The sequence below is a fragment of the Narcine bancroftii genome, chromosome 12, assembly GCF_036971445.1.
Source record: "Narcine bancroftii isolate sNarBan1 chromosome 12, sNarBan1.hap1, whole genome shotgun sequence".
NCBI classification, from domain to species: domain Eukaryota; kingdom Metazoa; phylum Chordata; class Chondrichthyes; order Torpediniformes; family Narcinidae; genus Narcine; species Narcine bancroftii.
Genome location: NC_091480.1, coordinates 35,428,829 through 35,446,203, shown reverse-complemented (window position 1 = coordinate 35,446,203; position 17,375 = coordinate 35,428,829). Strand labels below are relative to the sequence as shown.

Sequence of the window (17,375 nt, the reverse complement as noted above, 5' to 3'; positions counted from 1 at the left end):
GAAGAGAGTGAATTATGCTTGTTTAAATGTTTTCTGTAATAATAAATCTTGGTTGCTTTAGATGCAAGAGGAGCTTTTTAAATGTTTAACATTCAGTGACAGCTGTACACTGTGTACAGCCAACAATCCAAAGTATTCCAGCTACAGGAAAACGGAAAAAACCTGCCACATTCACAGAATGCATTGGCTTCGACACAGACATGGCTCAGGGCTTGGAGGCTGTTCTTCTCCACAAGCACAAAGTATTGGGGAAAGAGCATGAAATATAACAGTGATTTTCAAACCATACATTGCATGGGACATCAGATAGTTCAACTTGACCTCAAAGCTCGGGGGTGGGGGGGGGGGTTTAGGTTTACAGGATGACGGTCTACTTCTTTAATCTGTCAGCATAAACTCATAAATGAGTTCCTGGGTAACCCACCAGTCGCTTACATAGAATCCTGTCATCGTGACTTAGAAATATTCATGCCTGTATCAAATAATATTGTTTCTTCCACCCTTTGATCACGTTACATCGACGATACAAGTCTGCACTACTAGGCAGAGAAAGAATATTGAGCACACAGAGGTGTGGATTAGCAATTTATATTGTTACTGAAATATTTATGATCACATTGAATGATGCTTTCTCTAGATGTACTGTGCCTTTAGAAGACTACATAAGAGTCTGGAAAAACAACCAACTGAAAAACCTCACAAAGATTAGCGTATACAGAGCCGTTGTCATACGCACACTCCTGTTTGGCTCCGAATCATGGGTCCTCTACCGGCATCACGTACGGCTCCTAGAACGCTTCCACCAGCGTTGTCTCCGCTCCATCCTCAACATTCATTGCAGCGACTTCATCTCCAACATCGTAATACTCGAGATGGCAAAGGCCGACAGCATCGAATCCACGCTGAAGATCCAACTGCGCTGGGTACGTCACATCTCCAGAATGGAGGACCACCGCCTTTCCAAGATCATGTTATATGGCGAGCTCTCCACTAGCCACCGAGACAGAGGTGCACCAAAGAAGAGGTACAAGGACTGCCTAAAGAAATCTCTTGGTGCCTGCCACACTGACCATCGCCAGTGGGCTGATATCACCTCAAACCGTGCATCTTGGTGCCTCACAGTTCAGCAGGCAGCAACCTCCTTTGAAGAAGACCTTAGAGCCCACCTCACTGGAAAAACCTAACACCCAACCCCAACCAACCAATTTTCCCTTGCAACCGTGTCTGCCTGTCCCGCATCGGACTTGTCAGCCACAAATGAGCCTGCAGCTGACGTGGACATTACCCCTCCATAAATCTTCGTCCGCGAAGCAAGCCAAAGAGAAGACTGTGCCTGTCAGGATAACTTCCACAAATGTTATCTAATTTTTTGGAATTTGTCTTTGGCTACATATTTGTTCACGGTAGCAAATGATTCCCATTGGATTGAAAGACCTCAGCACAATAAACTCGGCCTCATGCATTCCATTTACCTGCTAATATCTTGCAGAATGAAGCCCTTAGGTCACACATCAAACTCTGGCCCGCGGGCCAAATTCGGCCCGCGATATAATTATATTTGGCCCGCAAGATCATTTCAAAAATATATTAGAGGTGGCCCGCCCTGCAGCGAGAGCCGATGTTGTTTTTTTGGTAAAGTCACCCCCACCATCCTCCCCCTTTATTGCACATCCTTCCCCATTGTAACACGAGAAATTGTAACACGAGAAGTCTGTCCATGTCATCAGCCGGCAAGCCAGTTGGAAGGCTCCCCGCACAACCAGTCACTTCTCCCACCTGTCGAGTGGTGCGGTGGATGGGCGAGCGCCTGTGATTTCCTGTCGGCGCGACGGGCATGGCAGGCTGCGCATGGCCCCCGCGCTACTGGCACCGGACAGCCCTTCCACAGCGCGAGCGCACTTCTCCCAGCCTTCAGCGCTTGCACCCGCGCGGACCCCAGGGACGGCTGGTTCGGCCCTGCACGTGAAGAGAGAGATGGTGGCTGTCCGCAAAGGCTGATCAGCAGCGCGCTGGGCCTGAGTGGGTGGGTAAGCAGGGGTGGGCAGAGGGTGTAGGTGAGGAGTAATGGGCAGGGGTGGTGAGAGGGGCAGTTAGAGGGAGGGATGAGCAGGAGGGGTGGATAGGGAAGAGGTAAAAGGGGAGGGGCAGGGCGAGTAGGGAAGGGGTGATTAGAGGGTGAGAGACGGGTAGAGGGAGGAACAGGCAGTAGAGGGGCGTGTATAGGATGGGGTGGGTAGAGGCAGAGCGAGTGGAGTGAGGGGTGAGTAGAGGTTGGGTAAAGGACTGGTCAGTTAGAGGGATGGTGGGTCGAGGGTAAATAGAGGCCTAGAGCCTGAGGAGTGAGCAGGAAATGCTGAGACCTGATGCAGGCCAAAATGGACACAGCCTGTGAATGCTGACTACATCTCCACAGGGACCAAATAGGTTTCCCTCAGGTCAAGCAAAGGGTGAACTTGAGCTACCTACTCCTGACCTGTAACATTATCTTCCTAAAGTTATATCCTAAAGTTTAACATTACATATGTTGAAATAAGAGAAAACATGCATATGTTGTTGAAAATTTTCAATAAATATTTAGTTCGGCCCTCGACTTGGTCCAAGTTTTTAATTTTGGCCCTCCGTGAATTTGAGTTTGACACCCCTGCCTTAGGTGGTTCAAGGCATAATTCATTTTGGCTTTCTTGTATAATTTGCCCCATCAGGAATAAAATGACTGGATTAAGTAAATCCTTGCCTTTGGCTTTTTACATATACAACATATTTCAAATTAACTCCAAATTGAGTGAAAATATGAATTAAATGGCAGAGATCAAAGGTGTGCAATGAAGAGAGGGACATGGGTGTTTATTTTCAAAAGTATTTGGAAGTGGAAAGTATGTTGAGAAATTAATTTCTGTTCAACTTTCAGTGGGGAGAGTATGACTCAGATGATCATTGATGTTGCAAGATCAAAATGCACTAAGTTGTAAAGTACACCAAGTTTTAAAAGCTTCTGCAGCAAAACCTGATGGCAGCTGCTGGATTGGTGGGGGCGGGGAGGGGGGGGGTGGGGTGGAGAACTGAGAGAGTTGAGAACTGAAGCTTGGTCTTCATAAAGAACAGTAGTGAGACAAAGTGTTGAATGTAACAGTTGAAATAAGAATTTAAAAAAACCTGGTGGGTTAGAGTACAAGGGGCGGTGAGCAGTTGACAAAATTCAAACCAGGAAACTTAAGAAAACTGAAATTTTCGTCCTAAGTAGCAAAAAATGTAAATGTGGCAATAAATGAAATAGCTCGAGAAATCTTAACATGTAATTGTGTGAAATAACACCCATCAGCCTTGGTCAGAAATGAACTGTCATGTATTTAAAGTCTACTGAATGTAAAGATTAAAAACTATTAACAGTGCAATCTATAATAGGGTGTGCAATAGATTCCGACTGGAAAAGGTTTCAAATGGAATTTTAATAAATCATGTCCAAAAAAAATATGATCTTTGGACATGTACCTAAACAAATACATGCAGAAACTTGAATTCATCTGATAGATTTAATCCCAACATGTGTGAGAGGATGGTTTTTTTTTGGAAATGTCAGGACATGTATTGTAAAATGTTCAGGCACTGAGGAACATGGAATTTAAAAAAAACCCTAATGGTTCAAGTCCCTCATTCTCCCAAAGAGGCAACAGTTAGGTAGGGTGATGAAGGCCGATTTGTAGTAGTCTTTGGATGCAAGCCTTAAGCCGTAGTTGGGATTGTGCCATTCAGATTGCCATGCTAAAGGATAGGATAGCAACATTAAAGATATATAACCAGCATTTAGGGCCTGAGCCATTCATCAAGGTATGAACATAATATAGGAAGGCACCTGAATAAAGTGGTGGTGGTGGGGGGGGGGGGGGGGGGGGGGTGGTAGAAGCACAGAGCCACAAACAAAAATAGGTAGATGAGGGAAGGAGGGCTCTACAGAAAACAGGGTGGGGTGGGGAATGGTTCTGTAAATGGAGAGAAGGGGGTGGAGAGATGGAGGAAAGGAGATAGAGAGATGTTAAAGAGAGGGAGAAGGGAAGTGGTCGAGCAGAAACCAGAGAAGCCAATATTAATGCCATCCAGTTGGAGAGTGTCCAGACAGATTAGGTGTTGCTCCTTCAATATGTGATGGCCTTGGTTTGACAGTGCATGAGGCCACAGAGACACATCAGCGTGGGAGTGGGGTGATGAATTGAAACGGTTGGCCACTGGAAGATCCCAGTCATTGATGTGGCAGAGTGAAGGTACTCATCAAAGTGATCTCCCAGTCTGCGTCCAGTCTCCCTGATGGGAAGGGCACATCGAGAGCACAAGATGCAGTAGACAATTCCTGCAGATTCACAAGTGTTGGTTCACTTTGAAGAACCATTTGGGGCTGCAGATTGTGGTGACAGAGGAGGTGTGGTCATGTGTGGCACCTCCTTCAGAGGGCGATTAATGGGAAGGGATGAATGGCCAAGACTCACAGAGGGAGTGGTCCCTAAGGAAGGCAGAGAGGTGAAGATGTGTTTTGTGGTGGGATCATGTATTTGACAAAAATTGCAGAGTATATGTTGGATGAAGCAGGTGGTGGGGTGATAGGTTAGGACATGGGGAATCCGGTTTTTGTTGCGTCTTGGAGCAGAGGGGGCCAGGACAGATGTGTGGGAAGTGGAGATGCAGGAAAGAGTTGAGTTGATGGCAGTAGAGCAGAAGCCACATATTTTTGAAGTTATTTCAGATAACCTAGACTGGAATACTTCATCTTGGGTGCAGACATGACAGACGGAGGAATTGAGGAAAAAATAGAATTCTTACATGGGACTTGGTGGTCAAGGTGGTTGTGGGAGTGGATAGGTTTGTAAACAAAAATGTCTGTAGAAATTCAAGTAAGGGAAAGTAGTGGAAACAGATACTACTTCTTAAGCAGAAGAACAAGACCCTGATATGAGCAAAAGGGATCAGTGTTTCAGGAAAAAGATCAGCACGTATGTACTGAAGGGCCTGTTTTTGTGCTGCACTTTACGTGTCCCACGCATGTGATCCTTGGCCACAAATTTAAAAGACTAATCAAGAGTTCTTAATCAAGAAAGTGAGCTGGAGAGGAAAATCTCGATTATGCTCCAAAGATACCTATTTAAAATCCTGATGCATTTAGATTGGATCCAAAAGTTCAAAATGACAAGCTCAGGCCCACAACTGTAGAAAAACAAGGAAAATTAAGTGCTGGCAAGTTGTAAGAGACGGCCAAAGGAAAGAGACTTACAAAAATAGACACAAAACAGGAAAGGAATTGCCTCTCTTTTCTGAGAAAAAAAATCCATCGAGTCAGAAGGCACCAGGCACTGATAAAGAATGTCATTTCCTCTTATTTCAATGCACTGCCTCTTTAGGGGCATGTCTGAATATTCTAAAGCTCTTCAGATAAAGGTCATAACCCACTTCTTTATTCTTCCCTGATAATCTTTCCTCACACCTGAATTTTTGAAATAAAAAAATCTGTGGTCTAAAGGAGAATCAGGTGGTGCTTGTCTCGGGACTTTTTTTTTTGCAACTGTTGACAGACGTTTAAATAGTTTCATAAATTGTACATTCTTTTAGCTGGAATAATTTAACTAATATTACCCTGTAGAAGTGAAAACTAACTCAGTGGACTCAAATACATAACATTTTATTTATGAGACTGTAGTTGGAAACTACACATTAGTATCAATAATCATGCCCTTCAACCCATTCTTTGCTGAATCCATTTTTTTTATTGATTGTCGTAAAAACAAATTTAAAAATAGCAATACTGCTAACTCATTTGGTCTTGGTATAGTTACTCAAAACAAATGGCAATTCCCTGCTAATTCATTCAATGCCCCCCAACCACTTATTACGAGCTCCCTTTTTAGTAAAATGGGATTATCACTGTAAGGGATAGTATACAGGAGGGACTGAATGGTCAGCTAACATTTCACACAAGCACAAGTCACAGCCCAGCAACAATTCGATACATTGGAAGAACTGAGGGAAGGCTTGTCACAGACTGTTCCAGAATTCAATACGTTTGCAAAGTCTTTGGGATTTTGCAAAGGGAGAACCTTTCTGAAAGTTGAAACAGCTTTGAAGCAGCCCTTGTGGCCCAGCCACTTCTGTGGAATTCAGAGCAAAGCGAGCTTTGTGAATGACTGGGCATTTTCAGTGAATGGACCTGCACCAGGAGGGTCTTTTTGGGAGGAAAAGTGCTTCAACAGTGGAGGTATCTTGGGGTAGCATGAATAAAAACTCAGAACTGGGTGGAGAACAAACATTTTTATGAGCATATAACTGAGGGTAGGGTCTTACAGTAGTCTTCTGAGGGGCTCAGGGTTTAGGTAGATGTGGGGGGGGGGGGTTGGGAGAGAGAGCCACCCATCAGTATTACACACATGAATCTCAGTTCTCTGCACTTGGAAGGAGCGATTCATTTTGAGTGTGACGAGCAGTGAAGTTACTTGGAGAGACTGGTGCCAGAGTCTTGGAAGCTTTGTGGAGGCCACCCAGTTCAAGTCTCGCCTACAAAAGGACCAGGAGTGTTATGACAACAGCTTGTGTGGATGGACATTTCTTCAAAGGCAACGCAAGAAGAAAACGTGAGTCTGTAGCAACCACGACTCCACTCTTCCCATCAGTTGAACAGTAATTCTGGGCATCAAATTTCAAAGGCCTACGCTTCAACACTGAATTTAAAAGAGTGAATTCTGAAGTAACTTTATAGATTTCAGCCTGGACTGTATGTAATGGTTTTGGTATATTACTTACATGCATAGATGGAGATAGATTTAGTGTTAAGGATAATTTACGAGTAAACCCTATAGTTTAAGAGTAAGAAATAAAATTAATGTTTTCAAATTAAACACTGTGTTTCATTGTCTATTGCTGCTTGTTATGTGCAGTTCGTAACACAATGAAACCCCTGAAAGTTATCAAAGAGAAAGTCTTGCTTTAGAGTACATCTCATATCAATGTCAATTTTCCATTCTTCAGAGGTTTCCAATATCTGAAGTAAAGGGACAGGCACAACATATTACTCAAACAAGTACTTGTAGCCTTTAAAAGGGGAAAATGGCAGAATTAATCAATAATCACAAATAATCAAGATTTTGATTTAGTTTCTGAAACAAGTTTACAACAAAAAGATAAAACTTTTATCATAATTTGATGTTTATACATCAGAGCTACTGCTAGTCATGTAATCTTTTGGACGCGCTGTCCCACTTACCTTTATTCAGTTGGGCATGTCGATCTTCATAAACCAGACGGGTTTATATGGGGTGCTGCCAATATCCATCCTTTGACCAGCATTATCTAAACTGAAATTGATCACAGCATTAATTCTAACCATCACAGCAAAGTTTGGAAAACGTAACTTGCTGTGCATATATCAAAGGTTGCAATTTTTTTTTTGTAAGAGGGTTCTTACATAATTGTTTCAGAAAGTTTAGGGTTATATCAGATTATTTCTTTGTAAATTATAATTTGGTTTAGAACAGACATTCTAGTTATTCTTTTAAAATCACAGTATCCAAGCTGGATGCAGCTGACAAATTGATACAGCCATTTTACATAACCAAGCCTGAGATGTTTTATTGCACAAGTTACAAGTAAAACAAAGAAATTACAAATGTTCTACACTTAACGGCATATTTCACTCTTTATCCACTTTTACAGAAATACAAAATTCAAATAAAAACAGCAATGTTGCTTTCTTTTTGAGTAAAAACCAAAGAAACTAATCACTAGACTCCTCCCACCCCAAAAGGTTTGCTTCCTGAAAAAAAATTGGGGATTATGATAGATAACCTCAAGCTGAACACAATTTCAGATTTGCTGTATCACACAGGAAATTGGTGAAACATTAAATTAACTTTTATTGAATATAAAATGTTTAATCGCATCATGTACCTCTGAGCCAAATTCTCAGGTTGCTGTACAACAAATGTGAAGAGCCCAGAGCTTCACGTGGTCACCAATTTTACAACAGAAGTAGAGCTCATAGGCTTCCTTAATAATTGCAGTCATGCTGCGTCTTTGAACCTTAAGCGTAGACTCACCACAAATGTAACAGTGTATCACAGCTGTTGCGATACTGACAAGACATTTCTGCTTACTGAATCTTCCTGAAGACAATAAATGCTACTATTAAATACACTCATTATGCAATTGCCTGAAGAACATGTGCATCAACAGATGTTCAATCTATATCACTGTAATGTACAGTATCTGTATGTGAGCTGCTTTGATAGCCTATCTACATCTATCCTGACTAAGCATGCCCAAGCCTAAAACAGCATTTGCATGGTATCAAGTGCATACACAGGAATGTTTGGACTGACCACAACAGCTTGCTTTGTGGGAAACATACAAGTAGACTTAAAATACAACAGAAAAGTCACAAAAATAGATTCTATCTAAAAACAGTACATGATAGGAAATTTTAAAGAGATTTGCATGACCAGCAGCCCAAAATATATAATATACCGAAAAAGGTGTTCAGGAAGCAAATTCTTTTTTGTCCAGTGTAGTCAATTCTTCATCTATTCTACACAAGGTATCAAATTTATAAATAGCTATTTTTAAAAGAGCTACTTAAAAAGTATACATTTTCACATTTGTTCTAAAAGTTCCATTTTATATGTTCCCAGTTCATCTGTGGTCATTCACCTGGATATGACTAGCTACCTTCAGAGAATGGAACAGAATAAATATGGAACAATGTAAAGAAAATGAAGTTAAAAATACATGCAATTTCATAAAACATGAAATTTGTCAAAACATTATCAAAACTTAAAGCTCTGAAATGTTGAATTTACACAAAAATTCAAGATTTCCCTTTATAAAACAAATTCTTAGAACACTGATGGAACTTCATGTCAAATAGAGAAAAGATGCACTGCTCTACTTCCGAGTAGCACCTGACCAAGCACCAGAAATGTACATTTTACAAAGTGCACAAATTCTCATGTTTTAAATTAAAACTAAAAATCACATCTGGTCTGGAATAAATTACAAAATGTATACACATCACTCAGTATCAACACCAACAAATGGAGGGAAATACATTAATATCCAACATAAAAGCGATCTCCGATTTTTACTCTAGTTTTGAAATGCCAGCAATATACAGATCTGAATTTGCAGAATGTTTACATCCAATTTAACATACGGATTAAACATTAAAAAATTATGCATCATTCTTGCAGATGATTATTTTACTTATTCACATAATGGAACATTTCCAATAATAGATTGAAACACTGATTGTTTAAAAATTAGATTGTTACTTCAACAGAAACTTAATCATCCCACACTGTCTGTAAGGAGTTTGTACGTTCTTCCCATGTCTGCGTGGGTTTTCCCTGGGGGGCTCCGGTTTCCTCCCACCGTTTGAAACATACTGGGGGTGTAGGTTAATTGGGTGTAAATTGGGCAGCATGGACTCATGGGCCAAAATGGCCTGTTACCATGCTGTATGTTTAACTTTATACATTTATTTAAAATTTAAATATCTATAAATCTAAAACTACCTGCTAGCGTTATTTTTTCACCCAATCACAAGATGCAACCACATTGCAGTGAAAACAACAGGTGGCGCGACTCAATAATGTGGCAGCTGCTGTAACAACAGTTTAGGCTCAGGTGCGGACCCAGGGAGAGCAGGGAGCAGAAACACAGCACTCCCCTGCAGGGTCCTACTGCCAATGGCAAGGCACCAGTAATGGGAAGAACACCCCCCCCCCATCCCCAATTAAGAAGGAAAAGCAGAGAAGACCTTTGCAAGGATGGTAATCACAGTGGTGGACCAGCAAGGGGTTCTGCGACTGAAGGACACACAAAGGCAAGCGGTTGGCAACTTGTGGACAAGGATCCTACACAGGCTGTGAATGACTTGAGGTCAAAAGACCAACACCAGGATGTGGGATGCTGGAGACTGGCTCATGAACCAGGTATTGGAACCAGAATATGAGAGGGTGCTAAAAGCAAGGATTCCCAAAGGGCCCTGGGCACTGAAGGATTCCTCATTGTGTCAGAGCTTCCTGATGTCTGTGTGGGTTTCCTCCCACCATTCAAAAATGTATCGGGGTATAGGTTAATTGGACGACATGGACTCATGGGCCAAAATGGCCTGCTGTATGCATGTCTAAAATAAAATCTGGCCTTAGGTTGCCAATGGTTTGAACTGGAGTGTTGTGACTGCAGAGGCTATGGGAGTGCTGGAGACAGATCCACGGACACTCAGCAATTACGAGAGAACTCTCTATTGCTTCTCTTTCTCTGACCTTAAGAGTAACCAGTCAGTGCTAATGGCAAATCTTTGCCTTAATGACAGACTACAGGTCATTTTGTGTAATATTACATTTCTGTGTTATTACATGACAAGAAATAGCATCCGACCTAATGTAGTTTAAATCAGCCTCTCAATGGGGTCCTATTGTTCCCTGGAGACAACAGCACAAAAGCCTTGTTTTCACTTCATGTAACAATTTTTTTAATATAAATTTTTTTAAAGTCATGGGTAGGCGAGAAGAACGGAAGAAACCAAAACTTCACTGGTTCACAGGGAAGGGGGGAGTAAACTGTCAGTGGAGTATGAGGGGGGCCAGAACAGAAAAAAGGTCAACAATAGCTGGTTTGGATCATGTGTATTTTATCAATAACCAAGGGAATTAAAGAAAACAAGATCAGATGTGGGTTAATAAATGATTTACATGACACAGTCCTAACTCATCTTGCTTGCTGATTCTTTTTGGAGGGTGCAGTAGGAATGTGAGATTTAAGTTGTATAACAGCTGAGAATCTTCTCTTCAGGGTTGATTAATATAATTTTTGAAGGCAAATTTTCTGCAGGCTTTCATAGATGAACCTTGGCCAATTTACGTTCCCCCTTTTCCACTTATTTCATCTACCATGTTTTGATCATTGCACCTGTCCTCATCCATTCTCCTGAATTACCAACCTCAGAGCAGACAAATTATCCAATTCTTTAAATATTACAATCAAATTTGCTTCCTCTGTACTTCTATGAAATGCATCCCAAGTAACTGCCTGCATTAAAACCAAATCCAAGTTTCTCAGATTTGCCCAAAACCCATTTTCGCATGCACAGGGAACAGAAAATCCTTTATGGAAAATCTTTTGGCAATCTGCACATCAAAATTTTGATTAAATATCCATTCTAAAGAGAACATTTTTAATTTTCTCACACAGCTGAAACCTTGCATCCTTGTAAATGATCATCATAGCCCCTCTGAAAGCATCACAACCTAACCAAAAGTGATGTCCACAATACTCCAGATAAAATTTAATCCATTTCAGAGAACATTCTTTGTGCTTTTATAACATGGATGTGCTCTGAATTTTACTAGATTCTTTAATTTTTGACATCTATGTTGTGCACTCTACAAATTTTCTGTACATGCTTGGTTTATTCTTGTAAAATTCATTCGTGATTTGCATTGATTTAGGAGCGCAATGATCCAGGATGATTTTCCAGTCCCTTTCTCAAATTTGTTTAACATCCTTTAATTTGTGAACATCCCACACCAATGCTCAACCCTTTCCCCAAACGTCCTTCAAATGTTCAAATTAGTACACATGGTCTGAATTGTTATTTTTCTCACTGGTTATTAGATTTCTATAATGCATGGCATCTATCAACTTGGAAATTAAATCCAAACACCAACCCCTGGAAACACGTCAATCTCCAGACTGATTTACTTTTCAATTTTAGTCAATATCATCTTCCCACAGTCACTACTCCTTTAGCTCCATTGTCTTCAATTATATTAAATGTTGCATCAAATTTTACCTCAGGTTTTCTTGGAGTTTGTCCAATTGCGAGATAGGATTAGCATGCGAGGAGAAAAAGGGCAGAGAGGATAGAGTGTGAGTGTGTCTGCTGCACTTACACAATATGATGGCCAATAAATTGACTGCTTGTGTATTACATGCAGAGGTTAGCATTATAGACAGCCAAATACATCACAACCAAGCAAAAGGGCAAATTGCAACTGTTAACATAAAACCTCCAAGATTTGTAGAATTTAATCACACATCTGAAGCCCATTCACTAATTAAAGCTGTGCTGTACAAGATTATTGATAACTCATGATCACTTTCACCTGTCGATGGAAAAAAGTCATTAGTTGTCCAATTGGAGGCATTTTTAATTTCAAAAATGTCAAGATATAGAAAGAGTTATGAAGCAATAGTTATCAAAAGCTTATTTTCTGTAAAAATATACATTTAATCTCTATTGTACCTGGGCTCCGTAGAAATATTTTGAGTCGAAAGGAGAAAGGTACGAGTTTCCAGAAAGTGATACAATTTAATGCCTGGGCTTACTTATTACTTCATAATTGCAAACTATTTTTTTCCTTGGCATGTAGCAAGAAATTAAGTAATACTGAACGCAATATTAATGGAGTGCTACATTCCCAGAGGTTCTGTTCTTTGGATTAGTAATATACAACGATGGGCCTGATACAATTGATAGTAATCTCAGAAAAAAATAAAGGCCACAACAGAGAGGAGCAAAGGGATGTTCTCTGCTGTTTGAACCAACATTTTTCCTTACTCAACATTTCCAAATAAGATCACATTATGTTAGTGTACATGAGAACTGTACATAAATTATGTGCCAGATTTTCCGTCCAGCAATACTAACTGTTTCCAAATGACTTGATTGCCATGAAAAAACATGGAAAGCAATATACAAATGGAAACCTAATCTTATTCACTGCATTTGCATTCACAATGTAGCCCATTCTACATTGGAGAAATCAAATGCAGATTGTAGGATTGCTTTGGAGAGGACCAGCATTTGGTCCTGCAGGAGTGACCCCAATCTTCAGGTTGGCTGCCATTTCAATTCCCCAACCCATTCTGACCTTTGTGCCTGTGGCCTTGTGCATTGTTCCTACAACACGCAAAGCAAGTTTGAGGATCAACACATCACGTTCATTGGGCACATTGTAACATTACAGTCTAAATAGTGAATTCTCTAACTTTCGCTAATTTACTCTTCCTTTTGGTATCAGAAGTAGCCATTTCTGACAGTCATCACTTTGGATCCATTTTTTTCTATTAGCCTCATTATACGATACAGACAAAGAAGCATGCATTGGTAACTGCAACTTTATATCAACCCATTTGTCCTTGCCCCCAAGAGATATTCCCTTTCTTACCTTCTCAGCAACTAGAAAAAACAACTTTCTTTCTTCCCCAATTTGCTCAGGAGTTGCAAATCTACATTAACTACTTCCCTTTCCACAGATGCTGCCCAACTTATTAAATGTTTCAAACACTTCATTTTTAATCCATGTCAATACATTGCCTCCATGAGTTCTTATGCTGCAAAGTAACCTATCACAACTTGCTAAATAGATTTTGGAAGTTTAAATACATTACATTATTGTTTCCCATCTATTAACTCTGGTTGATACCTGCTTAAATAATTAATAACTTCAGCATTTATAATTTCCCATTCAAGAAACTATGCCAGATTTAATTTACAACTTTCCAAATGCCCTGCTATCGTCCAATGAACAACTCTAGCATTATCCATCAATAAATGTTTGGCTAATTGATCTATAACCACTTTTACCTATCCCTCTTGTTGAAAAGGGACATCACATTGGTAGTTTATCAATTCTCTGCTGCATCGTCAGAATCCAAGAACGCTTGAATGATTTCAAGCATTGCAGCCTGGTCAAGGGTACATAGCTTAATATCATTCTCTGTGAAGTATGATATTTCATTCCTCTCTTATCTTTGAGAGTTGTGTCTCTCTTGCCTTGTTTATCATTTCCTGTAGTATGTTTCCCAACCTTTCTTTAAAAGGCCTATTAATTTTAGCCTCCCTTTTTCTTTTTGCAGTCTTATTTCCTATGGCATCCTTTTGTATTTTTTCAGCCAACTTCAAAGGACCAATTATTCTCCATTAAATTTAAACTGGACAATATATAATTAATACATTTTGTACCAAATGACACCAAAATTATCCTTGCCTAAACTAAGCTAGGAAAAATAAAATGCAAAAAAATAATCCCGTCATTTGTATACTTATCTTAACAAACTTTTACAATAGTCCAACAATTTAGATGTGCAAAAAATCCCCTAAACATATCAAGAAATTTTGTCAATCTATTGCTTTGCCCCATAATTGAATAATTTCCCTTCTTCAACCCTTAGGTAAATTTCTACATCCTCATCGATGAGGATCAGTAGCTCAACTAACTGCAATTTGACACATCTGAACTCTGTGCAATACATATTTACTACAGTGGGATAAATACAAGGCACAACTTTGATTTTTAAATACTTTTCTAAGCACAATGCCCACAAAACATTTTTTGCACCATTATATTTAGAGATAAAAATTTGCCTACAAGTACAGTTACTTAGAATTAACCCAATATTGCACTGTATTCTCTGAAGGACATTTTCATTAAATAATTCTCAATTTCCTCAAGAGAGGACCATTTTGTTGTTATAGCAACTGTATTAAGGATAGCATAAACACAGGAAAGGGTCAAATATTAGGGCAGGACATTAGGATAGAAACAGAGACAAAAACAAGTCAACCAAATCAAGGTTCCAATCTTGATGTTTAACGTGTCCAATAAATTTGCTTTAAAATTTTCATCAATTGTTAGCATCAAATTGTGCAAAAGTCTTCGTTCCTTACAGTAGGGGCATGTTAAATTCAAATTATTTGAAATGCATCTAGCAGTTGAGCAAGCACAGAATATAAAATCCAGGATTATCAGATCGATATTGCATATCCATTAACAAGAACACCAGATCATATAAAAATTAGTTTTTTGTGGTTAGAGATTAAATGGAGCAAGAAGAGGATTTTTTTCGAGTCCAATCAATCTGCTCCGATGAGAGAACACTTGCAAAACCAACTTGATTTTGGAAGAGGTCTATCAAAGAATTACACAAGGCATTAACTGAATACTCATTTTCTTTAAGGCAATTAGTGCATCTTTGACATCAGTCAACTAATAAATTTGTTGGTTTGGGATAACCAAAAACCACAAAATCAGGCTTGTAAATTTCATACAGCTTTCTCCTCCAAGCCACTGGAATCTTCGCAAACCAGTCACTTTCCCAACTGGCAACCGTCTGGTTCCGTGAACTGGTTGGGAATTGAACAAGCTTTTCCACATTCAGCAACTTAAGTAAGTAACTGGCGTCCTCATCCAAACTCTCTAATTTTCCTATGAAATCATAATTTATTTGACATGGATGACAGAGTCTGTATATCTGCTTCCAGTGTTCATTAAAAGGCATCTCTTTCTCAGTCTGAGGATCCAACAAATACTGAATGAAATTCTTAAAAGTTGGTTTGATCCCTGCAGAGAAAGCTTCCTTGACAGTTTCAGGAGGATCAGAGCAGTTAGCATACAGTTTGAGCATTTGCCTTGCAAATCGGCTGTAAAAATCATTATTCTGAACGGCAAACTTGCTGCGAAAAGCAGAAATCAATCGTACGAAAGGATCACGTACAAAGAGAAACTTGGTGTACTTTTTCAGTCTGATCTTCATTAACTGTTTAGAGAATTTTCCGTAGCGTTTCCAGAACTTGCTAAAGGTGGAATGGCTGTTGGAGCTGTGTACAAGATCCTTGGGGATTTCAAGGGGGTCATGGTACGGAATGCCCTGTTTTAAAACACTTTCACTTAAGACGATCATGATCCGTTTCCAATTAGTGCAAGCTACTTTTGGTACATAACAGTAAATAATCCCATGCCGGTCATCCACAACTAGATGATCCAATTCCTTATTTGGAATATCGTCAAATTTCCTGTTTTTTCCTGAGAACATTATACTGGAATCAGTACAAGCATCTTTAATATTTTGCTTCCTCTCATTCTGTATCCATTCTAATTCAGTGCTGGTTTTCCCAGAATTGATTCCCAATTCATAGCCTTGAACCTTTTCCTCAAAGGGGGCCCGAGATATTTCATTGAAGGTTTGATTAATTTTGGGATAACTTTTTTCCCCTTGGTATCCTTCTGTATTTTCCAGAAACTTAAATTCTAGATTATCCTGAACAGTAGCCGTAGAACTGGTTATTCTCTCTCCTGTTGGCATTTTAGAGTTTTGATGTCCCTGGATTTGGTTTAGCGTGGATTGAAAGTGTGTGGCCTGAACTTTAATGAAAGCAGTGTCCAAATAGAAATGAACTATTGCAACATGATTCCAATAAAATATAATAAGGAGAATCATAAACACACATGAGATAATCCCGCAGAACTGGAAGACCCGAGATTTACTCATTTTGAGGGAAATGCAACGTGCCTTGCCTTGTTCACCAGGCATTTAGTAGATGTTCATCTGTGAAAAATCATCGCCAAATGACTATTCTCTGGAACAAAAAAAAGTAGAAAGACTTCAGAATCATTCATATACAATTTCACATTTCCATGTTTATTGCAAGAATACCAGTTGTACAGGTGCAAGATCCTTTATCCGGCAGCCCGAGTCGGGCGGGGAGGAGAGACCGGCAGCGCGAGTCGGGCGGGGAGGAGAGACCGGCAGCGCGAGTCGGGCGGGGAGGAGAGACCGGCAGCGCGAGTCGGGCGGGGAGGAGAGACCGGCAGCGCGAGTCGGGCGGGGAGGAGAGACCGGCAGCGCGAGTCGGGCGGGGAGGAGAGACCGGCAGCGCGAGTCGGGCGGGGAGGAGAGACCGGCAGCGCGAGTCGGGCGGGGAGGAGAGACCGGCAGCGCGAGTCGGGCGGGGAGGAGAGACCGGCAGCGCGAGTCGGGCGGGGAGGAGAGACCGGCAGCGCGAGTCGGGCGGGGAGGAGAGACCGGCAGCGCGAGTCGGGCGGGGAGGAGAGACCGGCAGCGCGAGTCGGGCGGGGAGGAGAGACCGGCAGCGCGAGTCGGGCGGGGAGGAGAGACCGGCAGCGCGAGTCGGGCGGGGAGGAGAGACCGGCAGCGCGAGTCGGGCGGGGAGGAGAGACCGGCAGCGCGAGTCGGGCGGGGAGGAGAGACCGGCAGCGCGAGTCGGGCGGGGAGGAGAGACCGGCAGCGCGAGTCGGGCGGGGAGGAGAGACCGGCAGCGCGAGTCGGGCGGGGAGGAGAGACCGGCAGCGCGAGTCGGGCGGGGAGGAGAGACCGGCAGCGCGAGTCGGGCGGGGAGGAGAGACCGGCAGCGCGAGTCGGGCGGGGAGGAGAGACCGGCAGCGCGAGTCGGGCGGGGAGGAGAGACCGGCAGCGCGAGTCGGGCGGGGAGGAGAGACCGGCAGCGCGAGTCGGGCGGGGAGGAGAGACCGGCAGCGCGAGTCGGGCGGGGAGGAGAGACCGGCAGCGCGAGTCGGGCGGGGAGGAGAGACCGGCAGCGC

At 41.6% G+C, this 17,375-nt stretch overlaps 1 protein-coding gene and 1 long non-coding RNA gene across 4 annotated transcripts in view; one reads left to right on the top strand and one right to left on the bottom strand.

The window, feature by feature from the left end:
• LOC138747487 (uncharacterized) overlaps positions 1-17,375 on the top strand; it is a 49,569-nt gene that overhangs the window by 14,997 nt on the left and 17,197 nt on the right. The window lies entirely within an intron of this gene.
• Positions 7,576-17,375, bottom strand: part of LOC138747486 (carbohydrate sulfotransferase 12-like) — a 34,450-nt gene continuing 24,650 nt past the window's right edge. For all 3 annotated transcript variants that reach the window (XM_069906749.1, XM_069906748.1, XM_069906750.1), the window contains one exon: positions 7,576-16,393. In XM_069906749.1, coding sequence (XP_069762850.1) covers positions 15,016-16,347 — 1,332 coding nt within the window. In that variant the 5' untranslated portion in view covers positions 16,348-16,393 and the 3' untranslated portion in view covers positions 7,576-15,015. The remainder of the gene's footprint in view (positions 16,394-17,375) is intronic.